Here is a 26,541-nt window from a genome sequence, read left to right as displayed (position 1 = left end):
TGAAATCTTCCTCTGAGAGTTTAAATGTCAGTACTGCTGATTAGTCTATAATTACTGAGAATGTATCCAGGAAAGGAAATACAATGAACATCTGCACGATCCATTTGAGTAATGTGATCTGTTGATATTCTGGGTCACGAGAAAGCCCCAGGAAAGGATGGTCCATGATAGTTTGCTTTTTCACATCTGTTCGGGGTGTGTGTGTGTGTGTGTAAGAGAGAGAGAAAGAGAGGATACAGTGCTGCTGAATTCCTTTCCACAGACTTGGGCTGGCCCAAGATATTTTGCTGCCTGATGCACAAGACAGGGTGAAACCACCGCCTCATTCCGTGTAGGAAATGTGACTGGACTGGCAAATGAATCTTGCCAACACTGGCAATGGGCCTGTGGAGCTCAAAGGACTGAGTGGAGCTCTGGGTATTCCAGTAACTTAGGAGGTGCATGGCACGCTGTGTGGCCCACACAGCTCTGATCTCCAACAGCGGGGAATGACCGGGGGCTGAGGAGGAATTGCTAGGAGGCCTGCTGCCCTCCAGGATCTGCTGCCTGAGGCCATTGCCTCACATTGCCTAGTGTTAGAGCTGGCCCTGGCATAGAAGCATGCTTGCTTGCTATAGAGATTCCATCCTGGTTGCCTTTTCCCCCCCTCCATCAATGTTTCACTTTCTACAGTCATGAAGACCAGCCCTGCAGTACTGCTCTGTGTTCTGTCATTCACGATGGCATCCATGGATGTGTCTTCGCAGCCCCAATCTCATCACCCATCTGAGCCCTCTCCAGGTAAGTGGCAGCAATGCTGGTGTCGGGAGGGCATCTCTGCCCCACCACATCAGCTGCTGCAGTGTTCACCCATAAGTCTATTTCAACCCATTTCCGCATCAAGCTGCAGCATTTTTTAATTAAAAAATGCACAAAATTTGTACTTACAGTAGGACCCTGCCTCACTCATACAGCAGGTTATGTTCCGGACCCCCGCTGTAAAGCGAAAACCGCTGTAAAGTGAAACCCATTGAATAGAATGGCACGCAATGCCCGAAAACCTCCGTAAAAGCGGAACAAGCGCCATATGAGTGGGGCTTTAGTCTAATTGCGTCTAATTGAGACCGCTGTATTAGCGAATTGCTGTAAAGCAGGGCCCTACTGTACTAGCTAAGTAAGCAATGTGTATTTTGTCTCAACATATGCAATTAAAATGTATTTTGACACCTTTTTATTTTTATTTTTGAGCTGAAAACTATGTCGTAACATTGAGGGAAGCGAGAGGGATAGCTACATTATCCAGGGGTTTGAGAATCAGATTGTTTTGTTGCAGAATTTGCAAGGATCCATTTCTTGCAGCATCTCTAAATGGGCCACAGAACATGCCCCCAAATCCTCGGCTATGTGCAGATGTGCCATGGTAGGAACTCTTCAGCACACAAGTTAATGTGGAAACAGTTTCCACGTAAAATTTGTTGCATATAGCCAAAGGCCTTTGCAAATCTCACTTAATTTATACTACAAATTAACAATTGTCAAAATAATGATGTATGTAAATAGCATTCATAAAATCCATCACTGATAAAATCCATATCCATCATATTTACTGTTCATGTAGTGCATGTCAATAAAAACCACTAACAAAATTAATTTAAAAGCAATGGGGCTTGTGGCTATGATATCAGTATGGCAATGAATCTGCTGCAGGTTTTAGTCCAAACTTTCAGGAGCTGTCCAAGGTGCTTTGAACAGTTCCTTGAAAGTTCAGGCTAAAACCTGGAGTGAATTCACTGCCCTGCTGACATTGGAGCCACCAGCCTCCATTGTTTAAAAGTGTGCATATGATTTCTTGATAGCTGTGACAAATGACACCACCATATAATAAATAATATAAAGCTGGTATGTCTAATAATCACTCTGCCACAATGTCTTGAGGTGTTTTATTCAACTACTGTAAAAGGGATATTTGATAAGAATTTTTCTCTTGGGTCAGCAGCATGTAATGGATAGAATAATAAATAGTGGGTTATCTCTCCATATTATAGAATTGGATCCAAAGTAACATTTTGGCTTCTGCTATGCCATACTGTACCTGCATACCTCCCTTCCAAGATATGCAAATGGCATTATTTGGAACCAGAGTTACATGAAGTTCCTCCATGTTTGGGAGATGAATAATGTTTGAAAATAATGTGTTCTCATATACAGCCCATCCAGACTAGTAGAGCTTTTTGCAGCTGTATTTTGCAACATATCATTGATGCAATAATTATGCATTAGCAGAGCTTGGAAAAGTTACTTTTTTAAACTACAACTCCCTTCAGCCCAGCCAGCATGGCCACTGGATTGGGCTGATGGGAGTTGTAATTCAAAAAAGTAACTTTTCCAAGCTCTGTGCATTAGTGGTGGATTTATATTGAATCAACTGCATATCATTCTCATTTATTAGTTGTTCTGCGATGCTTCCCTAGTGCATTATAACCCCCTGGAGCAGCCCTCTTGTGCTATAGTGCAACAAAAGCAGGACCAAAACCAAAATGCACTGGAACATTTGTGGTAGTAAACAGAATTTCAGCAGGAACCTACAAGACAGGCACCGATTGGAAAGAAAGCCATATGTCCACCCCGGAACTTTTGAAGGTGCAAATAGTACTGAAAGTGGGATCATGTGTAACTGCTCTGCTACCATCATGAGCACAATAATCCTGGATGCACAGTAAAAGGCTGTCTGGAGGGGCCCATAGGCTTTCTTGATCTTAACATACCACTGGGAGAAGCATGTGTGAATAATGACTTCACCACCTTTATGCCCATTTTAACCAAAAAGCACTCCCAGGCTTAAATTGCTGCATAACATGGGTGATCAGAAGAAACTGGGGTCCAAAGCCCCCCAGATGTGTCTTTTCCTCGATCATAAATCTGTTGGAAGTGTCACAAAAGGCAACTGACCAATTGTTACTGTTTATATTTGATCTTTATCCCCAATGAAGCTTCTTGAAATGACACTACAATACATACCCACAACCTAACCATAGCTTATTTTCTTCCCATGATGAGAGATCCACTTGTATTGATGTCCACTGCAGAAACTGGCAGCTAGTACCAAGTGGGCTTCATTATCCTACTATGTCTGGAAGTTGTAAGATGGAGGGGTTAGTCTAGATGTCATCTGAGAGACCCCTGAAGCCTGGTAATTCTTTGTTGTATAATTGAGGTTTGGTCAGGAGAGGATTAATGGAATGACTGCCAGATATTATTATCCTGATGGCCTTGGCACAATGGTCACTGATCCCCCTTTCTTAAAGACATGTTGCTTAATCAGCAGTTCTGGAAAGAAAGAGCATTTTGGAAATCAGGAATCAGCTTCTTCCCCCACCCCCCAAGCGGGTGGGTGTGAATGAAGAAAAGTCGGTCTTATCTTACAGCTGGAGCTGGGAATATACGGAGGCCTCATGTGCTCTCTGTAAGAATCCAGAACAATGGCTTTGGTGACCTCCCCCAGAACTCTTAACAGGGGAGCAAGATCTGTTGGAGTGTGAATGCTACAAATCTGATGCTCAGCCCATATATATGTATAAATATAACCATATATATCACAAAGTCACCAGGAACCTTCATTCCAAGAAACCCATAGTCAAGGCATGCTGTGAGACCCCTGGGATATTTATTTATTAAAGTATTTACATACTGCGCTCTTGCAAAACATTAGCAATATAAAAATACTTGAAAAGCAATACAGAATAATCCTTAAATGACTGCCTGCTCAAGAAAATGTTAAACAGCTGCCTAAGCCTGTCAGCATAAAAAAAGTCTTCTCTTTCTGCTTAGAGATTAGGGTGTGTGTATACCATGTGTATATCATAAGGTATTTATTTATATCGTGCTGTTCCTCCCAAAGGGAGCCAGGGTGGCAAAGTAGATTACATTGTTGGACATCTCTCAGATGAGCCCCTTTAAGAAACATATTACAAATAACTTTCAGTGGGCAAAGATGACAGCATTCTGTTTGGTAAAGTCTATGACATTGCCTGTGTTCAAAGCCCAGGTGGACTACAAAGTTCAACCAAAGGCAAATGGAACACCCCAGAATTATTATATGGAATGATGCCACATTGCTTCATGCCCTGGTTATTGTAGCAGTGGTGAAGAAAACAAATTATGGTCATTAGGGAGACATTACTAGCGATGAGTGATTTCCCCTCTCCCCAGGCCAAATCAGTTTGGCTTGGAAATAATCAGAGCTGTTCTCCCATATTTGAGAATAGCTCTACTTTTTTTCTGAGCCAATCCATCTTTGGAAGTCACCCGCCCGCAGCCTCACACCCTGATCTACAACTCGACAACTCCTAACAACACTGACCATTGGCCATGCTGGCTCAGGCTGATAAGTCCAGCAACATCTGGAAGGCCACAGGTTCCCATCCTTGCATGAAATGAAATTTTCTGTGCTTGTATGAAAGCTTTCTTATGCTCCCTGAGTAGAATAACTTATCCCAGTATTTTTCACGGAGCATCAAATGAAACTCCATGCTATTTACTTTCACCTCTTCATTAACAGAATCCTCAAGTCTGGTTTGCTTTTATGACTCAGTGGTGACTATCATTTGCACTTGGACCCCAGTGAAAAATGCCACTGAAGCGCAATGCCAACTCACAGCTTCTGTTACGTTTAAGTGAGTATTTAGTTAAACATATCTGGGAATGGTAAAGAACAGCCTTGTTGGTCTGTCAGGCCTGTTATCCTGTCTTCAGTCTTCATTTTTAACAAAAAAGGATCATATGCTGCCTTTTATCTGAGGAGGCTGTTATATTGTCAGGAAGATATATAGGATGTTTGCCTCTGAAAGATCTTGCAGCATCCTGAGCTGTTCCACCTGTGTGGGAAAGTGGGGAAATAAGTGAAATATCCATTGTCTTTTGTTCTGAGCTTTCAGTGCTTTTAGGAATAACTTGTGCCTGAAAATCCGTGCCTCCTTCATCCTGGGAAATAGCGGGTCCTTCCTGTCCTCTAAGAATTTGTTTAGCTCTTAGCTTCGGTCATCACATACATGATTGTTTATTGCTTGATGTCAACAACAGCATGTCAAGGCTCACATATGTGAACAAGCCATAACAGCTATGGCTTGGCCGCTGTGATACATGTGTTCGTAACCTCACAGTTGGACTACTGTAATGCACTCTATTGGTCTGGGATTGGTCTAGAAGCTACAGCTGGTTGGGATTGGTAAGGAAGGTACATCTGGTGCAAAGTGCTGCAGCCAGATTGTAAAGTGGAATGCCTGAATGTACACATATTGCACCTCTGCTGAGGGAACTGCACTGGCTGCCAATCAGCTACAGGGCCATGTTCAAAGTCTTGTTTTTAACATACAAAGTCCTGAACAACTCAGGACCAGGTTACCTGAAAGACCACCTACCCCGTGAAGACCTGTCAGATCACTTAAAGCATCTGGGGAAATATTACTCATGGCACTACGCCCTACAGAATATTATAAGGTGGTGACCCAAAAACTGGCATTTTCTGCTATTGCCCCTGTACTATGGAATGCCCTTCCCTCTGCCACGTGTGAAGCAGCAACCATCAGACTTATCTTTTTGCCCAGGCCCTCTCTGTTCAGGCCCCGTTTTATGTGTTTGAATCCTCTGGATTCCTGTTTTATTTGTTTTTGTATGCCTTTCTATTACTGTTGTGTTGGTTTTATGCTGTATTTTTGTTTTAATGATATTCTTTTTATATCATACACTGCTTAGAGATTTTAAAAATATTCAGCAGTTTATGAATGCTTCAACATTAAATAAACATCATAGGGTGACATTTTTGTCACCATGAACACAAAGTTTTTCAGTGTGGGCAGTTTGCACAGCATTTCACACATGCATTTATTATTATTATTATTATTATTATTATTATTATTATTATGAAGAAGAAGAAGAAGAAGAAGAAGAAGAAGATTTATATCCTGCCTTTCCTTCCAGTAGGAGCCTAGGGCGGCAAACAAAAGCACCAAACACACCCTAAAATATCATAAGAACAGACTTTTTAAAAAAGAAAACATCCTTAAAAACATATCAAAACAAAACATCTTTAAAAAATATCTTTTTTAAAAAAGAAAAAGCTTTAAAAAAATTTTTTTTAAACCTCTAAAAACATGTTAAAAAGCAATTCTAACACAGATGCAAACTGGGATAAGGTCTCTACTTAAAAGGCTTGTTGAAAGAGGAAAGTCTTCAGTGGGCACCAAAAAGATAACAGAGATGGCGCCTGTCTAATATTTAAGGAGAGGGAATTCCAAAGGGTAGGTTCCACTAAACTAAAGGTCCGCTTCCTATGTTGTGTGGAATGGATCTCCTGATTATTATTATTATTATTATTATTATTATTATCATTTATTGCATAAGATGGTTTCTGCAGGAGCCCCTCACCTGCAGAGTGCAGTGATCAACTGGGTGTATAAGGGATAAGACGGTCTTTCAGGTATCCTGGTCCCAAGCTGTATACTGCTTTGTACAAAAAAACCAATAACTTGAACTTAGCCCAGTAGCTCATAGGTAGCCCACGTGATGTAGTCCATCTGATTTTCTTTATCCTTGATTCCTCTTCACTTAGGCTTGCTTCACACATTTACATGCTTTCCTTGGTTTTCTAAATTTTGCTTACTGTACATTTTAGTCTTTTTCAGATGTTCAGAGAGGAGATCAGAGCTTGGAAAAGTTACTTTTTGGAACTACAACTCCCATCAGCCCCATCCAGTGGCCATGCTGGCTGGGGCTGATGGGAGTTGTAGTTCAAAAAAGTAACTTTTCCAAGCTCTGGCGGGGATGCGCCAAACACATATAAGATTGGGTAGGTGGGCAGGCTTCCCCCCTCCCCTATGTGTTTCTCATCACATGTCTGGAATGTGTGTATGCTTGTATGAGTGTAGGCACCTCTCCCTACAACAGGGGTATTGATTGCACAGATGACAAGCATAGACACTTTACAGACATGCAACAGCACACACGGGTTGGGGTGGAGGTAGCCTGCTACCATGGCACCCCCCCCTTCCCTGCTTCCCAAACATCTGAAAGGAGAATGGATGACTGACGGGTAAATGTGACACAAATGAGAAGCATTTAAGGCAATAAGCTAGTTCTAACAATAGTGTAAGTCTAGTGATGGCCCATTCACACATGCAATTTATCTCTTGATGTTGCAGCTGCAGTCAGCAGAGATGAATAAGCAAAAGTGAGCTAGGCATAAATGGCTGTCAGATGAACATGTTGACCTGACTCCATTGAAATCCATTGTGCATGAGACAAAGTGAGTCTAAATCAGGGAGAGCAAATATGATGCCAGATGTGTTGGACCACAACTCCCATGATACCTGACCATTGGCCTTGCCACTTGGGGCTGATGGGAGTTGGAGTCCAACAACATCTGGAGGATACCATTTTGGCTACATTCTGTCTGCAGTGTTATATCTGAGTTGATTCATGTATTCATCATCAATTGCTTCATGTTGCAGCCATCCAGCGATGAGCATATATATGTAAATCATCCCAAGTGTATAGTACAGTGCAAAGAAAAATCAAGCAAAATGTGTGTGAGCCAGCTCCTTGCTTCTACCAATGGATGTAATCTTTACCAGAGAATCCTAATGTACATTTGTCAATTTATTATCAGATTTCCCTTTGACTCTGTCCTAAACAACTCCTAGAGATTCAGGTCTGCCAGGGCAGCAGCTCCTGACAATGATAAAAAACTATCAACTAAATCTGAACTTCTGTTGGGCACATCTGATTGCATCTTATAGGAAGTCAACAGTGCAATGTTGATTTACAATTACAGATGGCTTTTGCACACTATGTACACCAAAAAGTATGAAGTGCAGATGCAGCAAGAAATTGCTTCATGGCAGCTTGTAGCAAGTGTATGTATCATACAGGTACACTTTCCAGGAAGCCAGGATTAGCTGTGGCTCCCTGTAGAGTTCATACATAGTGGCAAACCTGGGCACCCTGCCTTAACATTGTATGAAATGACCACCCAATGTGAATTTGAGCATCTCACAGGAAATGTGTCCTATAGGACTTCCTGGGAACCTAAGTCATGTCAACTGCATGGTACTTCTAACAAGAGCTGCGAGCTGATCCTTAAGGTGAGTAATCTAATGAGAAGGTACAGGCTAATATTGGCTAATGAGAGGCTGTTCATATCTTTGTTGCTCCCATTACTGTAGGCTGAAAATACGGCATTTCCTGGAATAAACTAGTCTTTCAAGTGCCACCAGACTCCCTGTCTTTCTGTTACAACAGACTAAAATGTTTCCCTTTTGTGAGCATCTCTGCCATAATAGTTGTAATCTCAGCCTAGGGATGGGGTTTGCTATCTGATTCCATTCCATTTTTCAATTCGTCAAATGGGCTGCTAGTTCCTATTCTCTATAAATTGTGTTCTGCTAGTTACCCTGATTCCTGGTTCTCCCTTTTTTTGTTATTTTTTCTGGAAAATTATGTAATTTTCTCCATTATTCCTTATGCTGCTGTATATTTATATAATGTATACAGCAGCAGCAGATTACGAAAATAGTTATGTAAATAATTATGTAATTCTCGCCATGGATTTAAAAAAATAATACGGTGTTGCTAACAGCCACAAATGCACACAAAGAGTGGGAGCCTGTTCAATAATGAGATGAACTTGCGGATTATCCCAGAATTCGATACCAAATCCAATTTTGTGATTATTCTACACCATCCATATCTCAATCTCAACGGCAGATAATAATTCAGATTTGTTTACTGTTGGAATGTAGGGAACCAGAGGATTATACCTCCATTATCCTCTCTCCATGTTGTTTTAATCATTTCCTTCTTCCTTGGTAAGAGAAAATAGAAAGTGGCAATGCTCCTCTTTCACTAAAGCCATTGACCTTCCATGGACCTATCTACACTACAGCCTGAAAACTAATTTAATCGCCCTAGGTTGTGTATTTTATTTTTTATTTATTTGTTGCATTCATATGTCACCTTTCCACAACTTGAGTGGCCCTCAAGTTGGCTGACAATCACAATCCATAAAATTACTCATAAGTAAATAATGTTTTATTATATAATTAAAAAATGCACCATTGAGACATCAATAATAATAATAATAATAATAATAATAATAATAATAATAAAATATCAAAGTTGTGCCTCCTTCCAACGGGATGTAAGCATGAAGCCTCCAGTCAAGAATGGGGAGAAATTTGATTCAGTTGGCATTTAAAAGTGAACCTGCCTTAATTTGCACTTTCTGAAACAATGCACAAATCAAAAAGCAGCCATTCTTTCAAACTCACACCTCTCTGAATTTTTCAGTGCAGTTCTCCAGCCAAGTACTATCTATAAAAATGTATATACTAAAGTATGCATAAAATGGATATTTTTGTGAAAATAACATCGAAACATGCTTAATATTGGGGAATTGCATTGCAAAAATGTGTCTCTTAGAAGAAAATGCATAAAAATGTCTGTATTAGGAAAAATTTTCACTAAAATGCTGATGGATTTTCATTAGGACTTTTTTAAAAAAACGCAAACTGATGTGGAATGGCACTCAAGAGTAGAAAAAAAAGAGAAACGGTGAGAAACCAAAATTGAGAGATTCGCCCATGCCAACCTCCAGTTTTAAAGGGGGGGGGAGTGTGTGCCACAGGTATCAGAAGTTCTTGAAACATTAGCTGATATGTTCAAATTATACATACCGGTCTTTCCAACTATTCTTTCCAATGTCATCACTGTTGTTGTTGTTGTTGTTATTAATTAGATTTATTAGTCCCTTGATACTCAAAGGTCCCCAAGCGACTTACACAATGTTAAAACAAAAACAAATAAAACACATTATATAAATATATCAATAAACAACAACAAAACAATAACAATAGCACCCCACACAGCTACAGGAAGGTTTGGCAGCATATTAGAACAAAACATTATCTCAATCTATCAAATGCCTGGGAGAGAAGGTACATCTTTACCTGGTGCCGAAAATATGTCAATGAAGGTGCCAGGCAGACCTCACTGGGGAGCATATTCCACAGATAGGGAGCCACAACTGAAAAGGTCCTCTTCCTTGTCACCAGCCTCCGTGCCTTTCATAATAATAATGATTGATTTGTCTTCTAATAATGTTTTTATTTCTCTTCAGGGTTACTCCTTGACAGTTACAGATGATATTCTCGTTGTTGTGTCTTGCCATACTGGGGAGAACTGGGTGCATATTCAAAATCAAACATTTGACCTTTTTCAGAACAGTGAGTTGAAAGCGCTTAAATTTCAGTTCTGGATATCATGCAGTATGCTATCTTTTCAGACTGTATAAAGTGGTGCTTTCCAGAAGTTGTTGGACTACAGCCTCCATCATCCCTGATCTTTGCTCATGCTAGCTGGGACTGATGACCCTTGGAATCCATGAACATCTGAAGGGCTATCACATTGACAACCCTGATATAACACCTTTTTGTATTTACTACACCTGAGCTTTGGCTTCTATATAGCCAGATTAGCACTCAAGTATAAAAAATAGAAGATGGGCTCATCTCAGGGCCAAGTATCTTACTTAGATGATAAAATGCCCCTTCTGGGTACCCAGACGCATCCACCGTCATCTACCAATGCCTTCTATGAGATTAGTCAATGAGAGATGTTCAGCTAATCAACTATAGTGCCAGTATAGCATTTTAATAGTTGTATCTATTGCTAGTCATACTTAAAGCAGACCCACTTAAATTAATGGGCTTTGCTAATTTAGGTTTATTAATTTCAGTGGGTCTACTCTGAGGAGAATTTAGTTGTACACAAACAACCCTATGTTATTTGTATTTTATGCAAATTTTATGCAAACTGTGTATATATGTGTGTGTGTGTATGCATATATGTGTGTATGTACTTTTGTACACATTGCTTGGCTGGATAACTGCCCTGCAAAATTTGGAATTTGGAATTTCATGTGAAAAATGACTGTTTCAGTTAGTGTATTGTTTTGGAAAGTGCAAATTAGGTAGGTTTACCTTTAAATGCAAACTGAATCTAATCCCTCCCCCACCCACCAGTTCCTACTTATGTCTGAGTTTGGTGCCATTTTGGTCCCATACACAACAATGCTCAGAGGTAAAATGCTGGAAAGGTATTCCAAGACTGTAGCTTTCTATCCCATTAGGGCTCCACCCTATACATATTTCTCTACAACTGATTGAAATCAACTTATTCCTAAGCATATCTGTTTATAATGAAGTTCTTATCTATCCTTTTTTTTTCTTTTGCTTCTGCTTCCAGTTGGGAAACTGAGACAGCCAGGCTGGGGAAATTCCCTTCTGACATTTGTGCCAGCCTTAAGATCCAAGGTACACATGATGGGGAGATCTGGGATCTCCAAAGCTTTTAAAGCTGTAAAAGCTGAGATGAGGGTGGGCTGCTAATTCGGCTTGGAAAGTGGCACTTGGGATGGGGGGTGTTTAGACTTTTCTCCCCACGTCATTTTCCTGATCAAAATTAAAATGCAAACCAAACTGAATTTCTCCTCCAACCCTACTGAAAAGTCAATGCTAGGAGTGCTCAGAAGAGATGGATATCAGTGGAAATCTTAACTGGAATCAGAAGCCAAGATAAGGAGCAAAACAACCAATGATGTTTAATATCTATGTGAAGCCACTGATAGATATCGTCTGTAGCTTCAGAGTTGGGTATCATAAATATGCTGATAACAACTGTGGAACTCAACAATTTCCAGGGAGCTAACATAGCTTCTCCAGCAAGCACCCATTGAGCATTATCAGAGCACACCCATTGAAGTACCAGATGTTCCAGAAGATAAAAAAGAATTATATGGTCTATAGCAACCTAGTGAGGAAGAGCCACCGCTCAGTGGTAGAGCATCTGCTTTGAATGCAGAAGAGCCCAGGCTCAATCTCCAGCACCTAGAGAACTGCTGCCAGCCACAGTTAGACAATACTGAGCTAGATGGACCAATGGTCTTACTTAGTATAAGGCATATTCCTGGCTGGGGGCGATAGGAGTTGTAGTCCAAATCATCTGAGGATGCCTGGTTGGGGAACTCTGCTCTATAGTATCAAAAGCTGCTGACAGGTCCAAAGGAATCAACAAGGAGGAATTCCCTCTAGCAATCTCCAGATGAAACTCGTCAAGTTGTCTCTGTACCATTATTAAGGTGGAAGCCAAACTGGAAATAGTCAAGGAATACCAGAGATTGCAGAGCCATGACATATTTCAACACCTTAGTCAGAAATCAATTGGACACCCATCAAAGGTTTTCCAGATCTTCTTTGTCCAATGACATATTTTAAAAGAGTGGATGAGCCAGTGTTTCTCTCGGGCCATGTGGAAGTTTGCAATTTTGCAAAGAGAAATGGCAGTTTTGCCCAAAAGGTCATTCAGTGGTACTTGGCTGGCTTTAACCAGCTATGATGGACGAGGGTCCAACTTACGTTGTGACCTTTACATTCCCCTGTGATTCACAGGCACCCACAGTAATCCACTGGGCAGCACTATTCCCAATCAATCCCTGGGAACTCAACACACAGCCGAGGCTAGGCACTGGCTCAGTTCACATGATCAAATCTTGTGACCAAGCTCCATGCATTTATATGTAGCCCCTTTGCTCCTGTTTTGCTCCTCGCTTTGCACAAATAGGGAAACCAACCAGAAACTGCAGTTACATGACAATTGGGAACTATGGTTAATTGTTCCAAGCAATCCAGAAGCCAGCTGTATTAAACCATGGTTTAAAGTTGGCTTCCAAATTCTGGCTTGTTTAGAAACCATTAGCCATATTTTTCCAGTCTGCACATAATGGGAAGCTATGGTTAAGTGCAGCTTCCTGGTTTGTTTCACTGCTTGTGTGGTGGAACGAGTGAAGCAGCAGCAAATGGACTGTGTATGGTACATACAACTTGTGTAGATCTATTGGGAAGGGTCATCGCTCAGTGGCAGAGCATCAACCACGGATGCAGAAGGTCCCAGGTTCAATTGACATCTCCAGGTAGAACTGGGAGAGACTCCTGTCTAAAACCCTGGGAAGCTGCTACCAGTCAGTGTGCACAATACTGAGCTAGATGGACCAATGGGCTGAACCTCCCTATGTTCCTAGCTTATTAAGCCAGGATTTGGTTGTGCGAATGCACTCACTGTCTCTTAGTGTACCTTGATAAGGAGAAAGACTCATGGAGAGCAACAGCCAGGCAGCATCCATCTCTCAGGGCAAGGTTAATGATGGATGAATTCATAACAAGTAGCACCAAAGTTTTCCTGCTAACCTCCAGGTTTCAGCAAAACATGCCAGATCTACTTCCTCCTCTAAAATAAGGCCATGAAGGAGAGATGTGTTATTTTTTAAGCAATCCGTCATTTACCATCATCAAGGTCCGCAAAGGGTAATGTGTGTATACAGAACACACATCATTTACGATGGGTGAAAGATTAGACTAGGGGTGAGGCCAACCACATTTTCCATCTTGATGTTTTATGTGGTATTTTTCTTATCCCACCATTGTTATCTCCTATTTCTAGGCATCAAATTGACAGTAAATGAGATAGTCAGAAGTTCCTCCACACTAGCAAAACTATCTTGTCAATCAGCCACAACAAACCCAATAAAGATACTCCTGTAATGGTTATGACCCCAGCAGGGTGTACTGGACTGACATCTCAACGTGCAACAACAAACATTTGGCTCTTTCATTTACTAGGTGGGCAGGGTTACTTTGCCAGTGACGTCGTTTCTCTCGACACATCTCTGGCAGTGACAGAGGAGAGAGCAATGTGGATGGTAAACATTTCTCCCTATCCCTTTCACTAAAGCTGTTGTGGCTGTGACTCCAGCATTGATGGCTACAAAGGGATACAGAGATACAGAGAAAGTGGAGCGTTGGTTCCTGACCCTGCAGCAACAAACACTCTGTTCTTTCAGTTCCTTTACCTGCAAAGATATTCTTTTGTTCCTCCAGTGGCGGCAGATGTAGGGTAGAGGGGAGGACAATGTGGATAGTACAGGCCTCACCATACCCTTCTCACTGCAGATCTTGTGGCTGCATTTTTCTGTCTCTGTGAGACAATCATGAAGGGAGAGGTGGAAAAAGATATATATATATATATATATATTTAAAGGCTAGTATTACTGATGCCACTGAGGGTTACTGCCACAAGGCCTGACACAGGGATGTCCTAACACAGACATTGTTGGACTCCAATTCCCATCAGCCCAAGCCAAGGAGGCCAAGGATTAGGTATAATGGGAGCTGTAGTTCAATATTTGACGTGCCCCAGGTTCCCCATTGCCAGGCTAGGAATGGGAGAGAAGTTCAGTTCATTTTGCATTTTAATGCAAACCTAACTAATATGCAATTCCCAAAACAATCTGCAAGCCAAAATGCAGCTATCTTTTGATATTTTCACTTTTCAGTATTTTGTGATGCAGTTCTCCAGCCAAAAAATGTGCATAAAACTACGTAAATTAGAAGAAAGTGTGCATAAAAATGATTCACATATTAGTGAACATAGTAGGGAAAATTGCTTGCAAAATGTGTATATTAGGCAAAAGTGCATATGGAAATGTGTATATTGGGAGAAATGGACACTAAAACACTAACAAATTTTCATGAGGGAGTCTGTATTTTTGTTTAAATTGTAAATGGTTGTGGAAATGAATTAAACTGCACACTAGAAAAATGAGAAACTGAGAAAAAACGAAACTGACAGACTTATCCCTCCCTCTCCTTGGCTAACAGTTTCGTTGTTATTCATGTTAGCTAGCAGTCCTCTCTTGTTCTCTTTAGTTCAGCTCAAGCCTCCTTGCAATGTCCGACTCGAAAATGCCAGCAAGCCTTCCTACAATTTAACTTGGGAGCTCTGTGTTGTCTCCTATTATTTGACTTCGGCAGGAATGCTGGAATACGAAATACGGTATAAAAGAAATGATTTTGGTGAGGTGAGTGTGAGGAGACTTCCTTATGGATGGTAAAGATTTTGATTTATTCTTTTTCAGCCCACTTTTCTCTCCTTGGGCACACAAAGCTGCTTTCATATAAGATTCAAAGCAATAAAACCTTAAGACAAAGTGATACAATTCAGAGACATGGCAGAAGCCCCGCTTCCTCTTGAGCAAGAGAAGAATTTGTTGGTTAGTTGTCCATGCTCCTCATTTGAGAAGATAAGGACAAGGTCAAACAAATCAGGATATCATGCCTCAGTCAGTTGATCAACCTTAAACCAACAGATCAGGATAATCACAGGGCAGATATCCATGGGGAATGGTTGTGCGGGTCCCAGCACAATCTGGCGCCTCTTTTATTCATATATGAAAAGGAGAGTTTCACAGGAAGCTGCCTTTTACCCGGTTAAGCTATTTGCCCATCTAACCAAAAGTTAACCAATGTGGTGCCCTTCAGATGTTGTTGGACTCCAATTCCTATCACTTCCAGCTGGCATGGCCAATGGTCAGGGATGATGGGAGTTGGAGTTCAACAATATCTGGAAAGCACCATGTTGGCTATCCCTATAGCCCAGCCTTTCCCAACCAGTGTGCCTTCAGATGTTGTTGGACCACAACTCCCATCAGCCTCAGTCGGGATTGCCAATGGTCATGAAAGATGGGGATTGTGGTCCAACAACATCTGGAGGCACACTGGTTGGGAAAGGCTGCTCTAGCCCAATACTGGCTAGTCTAACAGATGGAAGGCTTTCCAATCTCCAGCTATCCAGTCCTTTTAACTGGAGATACAAGGCATTGAACCTGGAACCCTCTGCATACAAAGCAAGTGCTCAGGTAGGGAGCTATGATTACCTCCTCCCTCCCTGATGACAAGCTTGGCAAGGTTTCAGTGATCTGCTATATTCCTTTGCTACTCATCTATAGAAGCAGAGTAAATTTTGCACAGTAATCAGATCTATAGCTAGCTCATTTTAAAAAGTAAGTCTTTCTCCATGGAGCTCAAAGTATGTGTCAACTGAGGAGGCTGCTTGATACATCTCTGTATGATTTACTGCTCTGGTTTTGCCTCCTTCCATTCAGCCTCTGCTGAAAACAGATATTTATCTGCCCTGTTCTTGAGTTGTCCAATCATTCCAGATCATTCTACTGAGTCAAATCATTAACCACTCCCAACATAGAAAAGCCACATAAATACTTGCCCTCATAGGAAAGATCCATAGAATAATGACTCCTACAGAAGCACAGGGGTAGACTCTTCTCAACACATTACTCCTATGCATACTTTCCACATGTGATAGCCACTGTCAAATAGTTGTTAGAATACTGGTCTAAGCCTTTTACCCAGTTAAGCCAGGTAACCGGCTTTCCCGGTTAAGGGAAAGCCGAGTTCAAATCCTTTTTCAGCCCTGAAGCTCATTGAATGACCTTGGGAGAGTCACTCTCTTTTAGCTTAACCTACCTTGCAGGATTGTTGTGAAGATAATATTGGGGGTGGAGTGGGAAGATAACTTTATAAGCCACCCTGAGCTCTGTGGAGGAAGAGTGAAATTCCCACCATGGGATACAGATTTAATAAAACAAATAAAATAAAATATTGTCAGGGCGAAAAGTGAAACATACATCCAATTTTGATCCTGATAAAGTGGTCCACAGCTATCTGAAGTTACAGAAATAACTGAAGAAGACTGAGCACGGGGTGGCACCTAATTTTATGCCTGGTCTGAAGTGGGATAGGACATCAGTTCTAGGACAGTCTGTTGGATGAATCATTTCCCAAATTCAGGAAAAAGCTGTCTGAAAAGCCCTTGCCTCAAAAAGGATATAACAGAGCTGGAGAAAGTTCAGAACAGGCAACCAAAATAATCAAGGGAATGGAGCAACTCCTTATAAGGGACGATTACAACATTTGGAACTTGTTAGTTCACAGAAAAGGCAAGGAAGAGGAGATATGATAGAGATGTATAAAATGATGCATGTGTGGACAAAGTGGATAGTGAAAGGTTTTTCTCCCTCTCCCATAACACTAGTACTCACGGGCATCTAATGAAGCTGAATGTTGGAAGATTCAGGACAGACAAAAGAAAGTCCTTTACACAGCGCATAGTTAAACTATGGAATTTGCTGCCATAAGAGGTGATGATGGCCATCTACTTGGATGGCTTTAAAAGGCGATTTGATAAATTCATGGAGGATAAAGCTAGCTAGCAATGGCCATGTTCTATTAGAGGGCAGGGAATGGGCAAATCTGTCGTGTATAATCAAAATAATTGCCTGTCTTTGACTCCATTTTGCAGGCTAACACAATCCTCTTCATGGCTCAGGATCAGAAATGGCTAAAATTTGAGAGTCTTTCTCCTGACACAGTCTATGAGGCAGCTGTCCGCGTGATACCACGTGGGTACAAGAGCATATGGAGCAATTGGAGCACACCTGTAACATGGAAGACTGAACCTAAAAGTAGGGCTCACAGAAGAAGGCCTGTGTGATACTTGAGTAATGGGGTAGATAAGGACTCCAAAGCCTTTACAAAAATGGGGAAGGAGGACCGAGTGTCAGGTCACACAGATCATGTAAACAAGTGTGCATATATATGTTGTGGGATATGGGAAAATGTCTTTGAGACGTGCAGATACCTTTTCAGTATGTGAGCAATATGTTGCATGATCAAGAACATTTAGGGTTGGCCACACTTTACCCAGACTTTAGGGATAATATCGCACAATTTACACCTTCAAATGATTTAATAAAACTGACTATCCCTAAAGATAGGAAAGCTTTTACATTAGCCAAGTTCAATGTTTTACCTTCCGCTTTCCTGGAACCAGATATAAGAGAGTACCCTATTGAGAGCATCTGTGCCCTTGTGGTTCAGGAGTGGTGGAGACAATTGCCCATGTGTTACTCTATTTTTATCATGATTTTAGATCTATTTTTATTACTCCAATACTAACAAAAACTCCTGGCAGATCCAACTTGTTTTATCTGGAGGTACTTGTTGTCTGACCGGAACCCCCGGGGTCACAATAAAAGTGGCCAGCTTCCTTGCAGCTTCTATTGAGTGTCGGAGAGTAAGCATTAAATAATATTTTTGTAATGTTAATCTCTAATAGTTTTATGTTTTACAAGGAAATCTTTTATTGTGGTCTGCTTCCTTTTATTATGTACAAGAGTTATATTATATGCTGCCCTGGGCTCCTGCTGGGAAGAAGGGTGGGATATAAAACAACAACAACAACAATAATAATTTACTTTTTTTCTATTTTGCACTTGTTGTACAATTGTGTATGGACTGGTCTTTGTCCGTAATTTTATCAATCAATCAATGTTTCATGATCAGAGGCCTATGCACATGCAAAAACAGGAGCAAATCAGGCTATTTCTAGTCCATGTCAGTTTTGCATGTATTTACCCATAAGCCCATTCTGTCTCACCAATACATTCATATGAGAGACTTAAAGAAAAACTGTATGAAAATTCACAATGAAAGATGTATTTTCCCCCTCAAAGTATGAATTTCTAAACCTATTTTGATACTTATAGGGTGCAATCCTAACCTCATTTACTAGGGCAAGAGTTGCCAATGTGGTGTTCCTGGGCATACACGTCCCCTCAGAGGAATTCCCTGTCACCCACAGGGTCCCCTCTCCCAGCACCTGTTTAGTTGTTGCCCTAGGCATGAATGAGCCTGAGACTTCCTCCCACACTCAACTATATGCTGGAAACTACATCCCTAGCAACTGAGTAAACCACACACACCACTGAAATTAGGCTCGAAAGAAGCATTCTCTTGTAGTCTATAGAATAAGTTGCAGTGTGGGCTTGGTTGTGGTATGCATGCAATAATTTCTCTGGTTTGCTAAGTGCCCAGAGACTCAAAATGCTTGGCAAGCCTTGTAACTAGGGAGAGAGTCCCCCTGGACATAGTAGGATTTACTTCTGAATCAACACTCTTAGGATTACATTGCTGAACGACTGAGTTCTATGCTGTAACATTTCAACAGAAGTATGCAGTCCGGTTGATAACTATGTTCCGATCTGCACATTCATTAAAAGGTGCAGGTAAGGCCAATGCATATGGTAAATTGCAAATGTCAAGTTTTTCAGGCACCTCTACTAGAAACATCCAGTGGAAAGGGGGCATAGATTGGATGGCCAGGTGCAAAAGAGGACAGGAGTCCTGTACCTTGATGTAGAAGAGGGAATCTCACCTACAAAAGGAGCCCTGTCCTTTTGTTTGTCTAGTTGCCCTAGGCATGGATGAGCCTGAAACTTGCTCCCACACTCAACTGTAGGCTGGAAATTACATACTTGGCAACCGAGTAAACCAGCTTTAAGGACCAGGCAAACCAAGGTTCATTGGGTTGTATCCAACACTAGTCATACTTGGAGTAGATCCACTGAAATGAATGAGCATGGCCCGTGTAGATCCATTCTCAGTAAAGGTTAATTGGATACAACCTGTTGCACCTGCTTTCTTCCCCTGCTTGAGTTGTCTCACTGCGCAAGGCAAATGATCCATAGGTTTATAAAGTAGGGATGGGATGATCTGTCAGTTTTGGTTCTCTCGGTTTCTCATTTTTCTAATCTTAAATTTGGTTCTCCACATTTCTGCAACAATTTGTGTTTTTTTAAAAAAATTCCTCATGAAAAATTTTCAGCATTTTAGTGCAAATTTCTCCTAATAAATCCATTCTTGTATGCATTTTAACTAATGTACACAATTTTTACAAGCAATTGCTCCCAATATTTGTATGCTTACATATACTTTTGTATGTTATTTTCACAAATATATTTATTTTATGCACACTTTCCCATAATATATGTATTTTTGTAAAATATTGCTTGGTTGGAGAACTGCATCACAAATTTCGAAGGATGGCTTTGTTTCAGTTATATTGTTTCAGAAAGTTTAGATTTTATAAATTCAGCTTTAAATGCAAACGTAATCAAATTTCTTGTCCATCCCTACTATAAGGTGAGCCTCTGGGGAACTCAGTAATGCAACCTTGCTAGCCCTATTCTTGCTACTTTCCAAGTGGCAAGCCCCTTATGTTACAAAGCGCCTTGTGCTACAGTTCCCAGGCATCCGACAACCAGCTACCTGTTAGGATCCTGGGAAGCACTGCACAAGAGACTTTGACAGGTGGGCAGGACAACTCATCTGTCAATCAACTGATTTCCTAATAATGTCAAATGATTGACAGATGGGTTGTCCCATCTACCTGTCAAAGTTTTCCTGTGGGGGTGGGGACAAATGACTATCTAGCCCACTGGGCCAAAAAGGTTTCCCACCCTGGCTTAAAAGCATTCCAAGCACTTCAGATAACCATAACAGGTCGGGGGAGGGAGCTGTGGTTGTCAAATGCAGCAGGTATGAGCAACTGAGCTTTACTTGGAGATCTGGTTGTGTCCTGTTTGTCTAAGTATATGGAAACATTTAGGTATGAAAAAAAGAACCAGAAGATGGCACTCCAGAATATGTAACCTAAATGCCATAATACAACACCTAAATTCCAGCCAACACATTTTTTCTAGGAGAAGGGACTCATGACCTTTTCATAGGAGACACTTAGAGCATTAACATACATGAGGCTTCCGTTGCCTTTGTGCCTATTCTGCACAATTTATGGTGTTGTTTGATCAGGTGGAAAGGAAACCAAAAGGGAACCATTTGTAATGTGAGTGAGCATTCTGACATATGTAGGCTTTACATTCACATTATAATGTAGAGCTAGGAAAGGTTCAGAAAAGGGCAACCAAAAATGATCAAGGGTATGGACCAACTCCTCTCTGAGGAAAGGTTGCAGCACTTGGGGCCTTTTAGTATAGAGCAAAGGCAAGTAGGAGGAGACATGATAGAAGTGAATAAAATTATGCATGACATGGAGAAAGTAGATAGAGAAAAGTTTTTCTCCCTCTCTCATAACACTAGAACCAGTAGCCATCCAATGAAGATGAATGTTGGGAGATTCAGGACAGACAAAAGAAAGTACTTCTTCGCACAGCACATAGTTAAATTATGAAATTTGCTCCTCAAAGAGGCAATGATGGCCACTAACTTAGATCGCTTTAAAAGTCAATGGCCGGGGAAGATGAGAGTTGTAGTTCAGCAACATCTGGATGGCCATCTGGGTTACAGGATGCTGGACTAGATGGACCTTTAGTCTGACACGTGCAGGCTCCTCTTTTGTTCTTAATACCTACAAAAATGTGTGAGCTTTGTGCTGCAGGAAAATTTTGCAAATGCAGGAGATAAACTGGTTGTATGTTCTAGGCAGTGCAGTTTTGCAGTATTGCAAAGTGGTTAGAGTGTTAGGCTGAGACCAAGAAGACCTGGGTTCAAATCTTCATTCAGCCACCAAGTACAGTGTGTGTCCTTGGGCAAGTCGCTATCTCTCAGCTTAAGCTACCTCACAGGGTTGTTGTTGGGATGAAATGATGGTGAAGAACTTTGCTTCCCTGAGTTCCTCAGAGGAAGAGCAGGATAAAAATGTAAATATGATTTATTATTAACTATTTCAGGCAGCACTACAAAAGTGCTTCAGCCTTTCATAACCTCCCTCTGATTTGTTAAATGGAGCTCAAAGCTTGCAGTTTTGCATTCAGTTGTACATCCTTAAACCCATTCACTCCATTAAAGGTTAGAACTGAGCCAAAGTTTCCCAGATGAAATTTTTGGAGAAAAAATCTGAGATTTTTCTTTTTCACCCCTAAGAAAAAAAAGACTGCCTTGCAGATGTTTCTCTCAATATCCTCCAGCATTTTTTCTAGCATCCACTGGTTTCCCACTACCCTTACCTCGCAATGCCCTGGAATGGTGTTACGTCTGGGTCACTGTGGAGGCTGTAGGGTGGTGGCCAGGCTGACAACACAGTCGCAGCAACACATACAAAAAAGAATCATAGCAGGAAAAGCAGCTGTGCATCTTCCACTGCTAATGGGTGGGCTCTACCGCTGAGAAACTGTTGGAGAATTTCTCATCCCCCTTGAGAAATTCTGTGAAATCTCCATCCAGTTTCCCTGTCTACCAACAGGGTGAATTTTGAGAGGCCATTTGCACACAGCTCTAGTAAGGACTCCTCCTTTGGCTCAGATGGGAAATGCCTGTCATCAATGAATAGCTAACTTCTCTTTGTCTCCTTCTAGCTCTTCTTGAAGCACCAGCTCCAAGTGCCTTCCTGCCAGTTCTTCTCACGCTTGTTGGGTGTGCCATCTTCATCTCCATCTTCCTCATCACCATTTTCTTGCTGGGCAAAACACCGACATCAAAATGGTAAAAGAGAACAACGATCTTGCCTCCCTCTTCCACCATCATGAGATATTAACCATGTGTCTTTAGGACAATTAAGAGCCCCCCCTCTCCTCCCACCCACCCCTCACAAGCACTGCCCCTCTGCAGTTGACCATAACATTGGTGTCATGTGCTGCTATTATTACTGTTGTTGTTGTCACTTTTCCATATAAATATGTTCAAAAAGGTTCACAACAGAACAAAAATGCAATTGACTGCATCATTAGCAATCAAGTACTAAATCATTTCAAAACAATATCCAACAAATAACTCTGTTTGATTACATGAACTTTATAACATTTAAAGTCATCATAAAATGTAATGGTGGTGAGAGCAAGCCTGCTGGGATCATCTGTGTAGAGCAGCTGATTGCAGCGGAAAGTAGAGCTTGAAGTCAGCACTAATCAGCTGATAGGCACGGATTTCAACTTCTATGGAATTGGCTGAATTACCACTCCACAGTGAGCTGATCCTTGAAGGTGCTTGCAAAGGACCGAGCAGCACTCTTTGCAAGCCCCTTACAAACAGCCCTGCTCATTGCTTTGAAGTATGATGATCAGCTGATCGTCACCACTCCAAAGCACCTTTCAGGGTTCTTTGCAAGCCCTATGTGAAGAGCCCTGTTTGGTGCTGGCAATCAGCTGATCAGTGATGTTTAAAGCACCACACAAGACTCTTTGGAGGCCCTGCATGGTGTTTAGAAATCCCAGCAATCTTGGGGACTTCAAAGTGTCCCATCACCTGACATCATTGGTAGTTGTGATATTTGTTACTTCTCACAGGGATCCAGACATCAACAGGATGTGGTGGGATGGAAATGATGTGGTAGAATGGGCTGTTACTTCTGACTGTAGGTGGGGGGTCCCAATTTTAATCTTTTAATTATCCTTGATGTAAACTCATCATAAGCCAAAGGGTAGCCCAGCAGAGATAGACATGGGCTTCAGCCTTTGTCCCTAATGTAATTTTCTGCTTGCAAGGATTTATTTTCCTCAGGGGGAATATTCAAAACTGGTATCCCCTACTTGCAGTATGAAGTAGTACAGACTACTCCACTGTCTCATGTTTCTGTTTATTTGTTTATTTATTGAATTTCTTAGTCGCCCATCTGGCTGGCTATCCAGTCACTCTGGGCGACGTACAAAATAGACATACAAATATAATAGACATTAAAAATCTGAAAACAATGACGATAAAATCTAGCCCACCCCAAAAGCCTGCCTGAAGAGCCAGGTCTTCATGGCCCGGCGGAAACTCATTATAGAGGGGGCATGGCGGAGACCACCGCCTTCTTCTCCATGGCCAGAACCAGCCCAAGATGTCTCCAAAGAGACATCGGAGCCTTGTTACCAATTCTCTACTTCTCTGGATTTCTGCAACTGAAGTAGGAAATCTCACATGGTTCCCAGTCATCCAAATCCTCCTTTTCTATTGTGCTTTGGAGAATACAGAATAATGCATCCTTAGATTTTGTTCATCATAACAAAATAGAGAGCACTAGGCTGAGGCTTTATGATGTTGTTTCGTGCCCCTGTTGCCTTTTTGCAATGAAGCGAAACAGGGAAGAGCCATTGCTCAGTGGTAGAGCAGAAGGTCCCAGGTTCAATCCCCAGCATCTCTGGGTAGGGCAAAGAGAGACTTCCTGCCTCAAACCCCAGAGAGTTGCTGGTAGTCAATGTAGACAATACTGAACTTGATGGACCTGTGGTCTGATTAAGTATAAGGCAGCTTCCTATGTTCCTAATGAAATGGTCCACCATTGATACAACAGGTCCACGGTCCTCCAATTTCTGCTATGTATGGTTGTTGGTGTTCACCAACCCAATTTCCCCTCTGCATCCTTCTCACCCAAGCTCTGTCTGCTTTAGCTTAAGGAAAGTGCTGAAGAGCCATTTGCCAGACCCAGTGGAGTTCTTCCCATCTCTCGCTGCTCTCCACGGAGGAGATGTCCAGGTATGGAGGCCTGAGAAGCTGAGAGGGAGACTGAGGACAAGCCTGCTGCCTATAATTAGGGACAGACAAATCTGTCCATTTTGGTTTCTTTCCGTTTCTCCTTTTTCCAGTCTCAACATTCAGTTTGCAACATTTGCACGCCACTTTGCAGATTTTTGTGTGTGTTGACAAGCATCCCAACACTTCTTATTAGAGTATTTGTATTGCATGTGGGTTTTGACTATTTGAAAATTGCCATTGACTAATTTAGATAAATCAGAATCCATGCAAATATTGCCGGTATCTGGTAGGGATGGATTAATCTATCAGTTTTGATTTTTCCTGTCTTTCTCATTTTTTCAGCCTTGAATTCAGTTTGCCAGATTCCCACATCAGTTTGCTATTTTTTATTTTAAAAAAGCCCCCCCCAAAAAATTCTCAGCATATTCGTGTGCATTTCTCCTAATATACACATTTTCTATGCAATTTTCCCTAATACAATGAGGGAGGAAGGGCAGGATATAAATTTAATCATAAATAAATAAATAGCACATTTTTGCTAGCAGTCTTCCCTAATATAATGAATTTCTGTACACATTTTTGGGTTTGGGAACTGCATCCTAAAATTCAGAATAGTACAAATTTTGAAGGGTAACTGTTTTTCAACCCACAAATTGTTTCAGGAAGTGCCAATTAGATAGGGTCACGTTGAAATGCAGACTGAATTGAATTTCTTCCCGTTCAGGTTTGTAGCAGTAAGTAGTACGGCCAGTCTAATGAAGCTACTAGACCATATTTCCTACAGACTTCTTTTTTATCATATTCAAACCATATGCCACCTTACTCTGAAGGGAAGCTAACAGATTAGGAACAATGTAAACCAGAGCCACAGAATCATAGAGTTGGAAGGAAACCGTAGAGGTCATCTAGTCCAATCCCCTGGTCAGTGCAAGATCGCATGCAACTGTAGCATACCTGACACAGATGGCTCTTCTGCCTCTGCTTAAATCACTCCAAGGAAGAAGAGCCGACCATATCCCCAGGCAGTCTGTTCTGCTGTTGAAGAGCTCTTACAGTTAGAAAGTTTCTTCTAATATTTAGCTGAAACCCACCTCCCTGAACTATCCATCTGATGGTTCTAGTCCTGCCCTCTGGAGGAACAGAGAGCAAGCCTAGCTTCTGCTTCTGTGTCACAGCCCTTCATATATTTGAAAACCATTCAATAATCTTAATTATTAGCCAAAATGCTATATACGCTTAAAACTTGCTGCCAAGGGAGACAGGAGAACTGCAGCTGACTCCCCCAAAGGGTGGTGGCTGGGTTTTTTTACAAAAAGAAAAATTGGAAGCAGCTGCTGGGGGCTTGGATTTTGATCAGAGCAGTGGTGTCATGGGATGGAGTGTTTAACCCCTTTGCCCTGTCCCATTTTCTAACCTAAATCACACTCTCCACCCCCAAAACTTCTAGCAAGTATGATACAGCTAGGCTGCAGCAGCACCCATCTGCCTTTTTTTTTTGCTGCTGGGCTAATTAAAGCTTTTAGGCAAGAGGGAGGCATTTAGATCTGGAAAACAGTACGGGGGGGGGAGGAAGTTTTCCCTCCTACACCACAGCTTTGATCAAAACAGGAGGTCCCTGTGGCTGCTTTAACATTTTAAATTTTATATAGAGAAGGCTGCCCTTCATCTACATGTACAATTAGAGCCCTCATGTATTCTTTTAAATATCTAAAGATGGTTAGTGTCCATGCACAACACCCATAAAAATGCCTCCCTCCCTAATGATGCTTCTCTCCTTACATTCATTTTAATTATTTTTGGTCAGCAGCACACAGGACAGCCGCATAGGGATGCAAGTTTCATTTCACCTGTTAAGTCTCCAAGCATCCCTCTATCTGGCAATTGTAGTGTCAGACCATAGTTTGCTGGGAGCAAGCAAAAAGCAGAGCTTGGAAAAGTTACTTTTTTGAACTACAACTTCCATCAGCCCCAGCCAGCATAGTCACTGGATTGGGCTGATGGGAGCTGTAGTTCAAAAAAGTAACTTTTCCAAGCTCCGGCAAAAAGTAACAGGGGCCTACAGTGACTTCAAGGCCACTGGACCAACTCCATAAACTCAGTTGCACAGCTGATCCTTGCAGAAAGCAAGCTTGGAGTCTGCTGATAGACTTGCCTTGCCTTTTCTATTGCGGCATGGCTTGAAAAGGAAAAATTCATTGCCTGATGTCATAGTGATTGACAGGTGGGTGGGGCACTGCTCACCTGTCAAAGTATCTCACTGAGGTTGAGGGACTCAGGATTTGACCCACCACCCAGATCCATATCCCCACCCTTGGATTATAGGTCAGGGAAAGCTATTCTATATATGGGA

The 26,541-nt window shown here is 41.5% G+C and overlaps 1 protein-coding gene across 4 annotated transcripts in view; it reads left to right on the top strand.

Moving 5' to 3' along the window:
* The window catches only part of IL2RB (interleukin 2 receptor subunit beta), a 41,004-nt gene that overhangs the window by 8,507 nt on the left and 5,956 nt on the right, over window positions 1-26,541 (top strand). For 2 of the 4 annotated variants that reach the window (XM_061639049.1, XM_061639047.1), the window contains exons 2-9: window positions 673-780; window positions 4,538-4,652; window positions 8,048-8,117; window positions 10,151-10,256; window positions 14,793-14,944; window positions 17,242-17,404; window positions 22,094-22,220; window positions 24,107-24,191. In XM_061639049.1, the coding sequence (XP_061495033.1) occupies window positions 675-780; window positions 4,538-4,652; window positions 8,048-8,117; window positions 10,151-10,256; window positions 14,793-14,944; window positions 17,242-17,404; window positions 22,094-22,220; window positions 24,107-24,191 (924 nt within the window). In that variant the 5' untranslated portion in view covers window positions 673-674. Of the gene's footprint in view, window positions 1-345; window positions 781-4,537; window positions 4,653-8,047; window positions 8,118-10,150; window positions 10,257-14,792; window positions 14,945-17,241; window positions 17,405-22,093; window positions 22,221-24,106; window positions 24,192-26,541 lie in introns of those variants that run through there. The other 2 variants (XM_061639048.1, XM_061639050.1) reach the window with 2 other exon arrangements.

Source organism: Rhineura floridana, chromosome 8 (assembly GCF_030035675.1).
Source record: "Rhineura floridana isolate rRhiFlo1 chromosome 8, rRhiFlo1.hap2, whole genome shotgun sequence".
Taxonomy (NCBI): domain Eukaryota; kingdom Metazoa; phylum Chordata; class Lepidosauria; order Squamata; family Rhineuridae; genus Rhineura; species Rhineura floridana.
The sequence above is the reverse complement of the archived record's forward strand: the minus strand, read 5'-3'. Positions and strand labels throughout refer to the sequence as shown.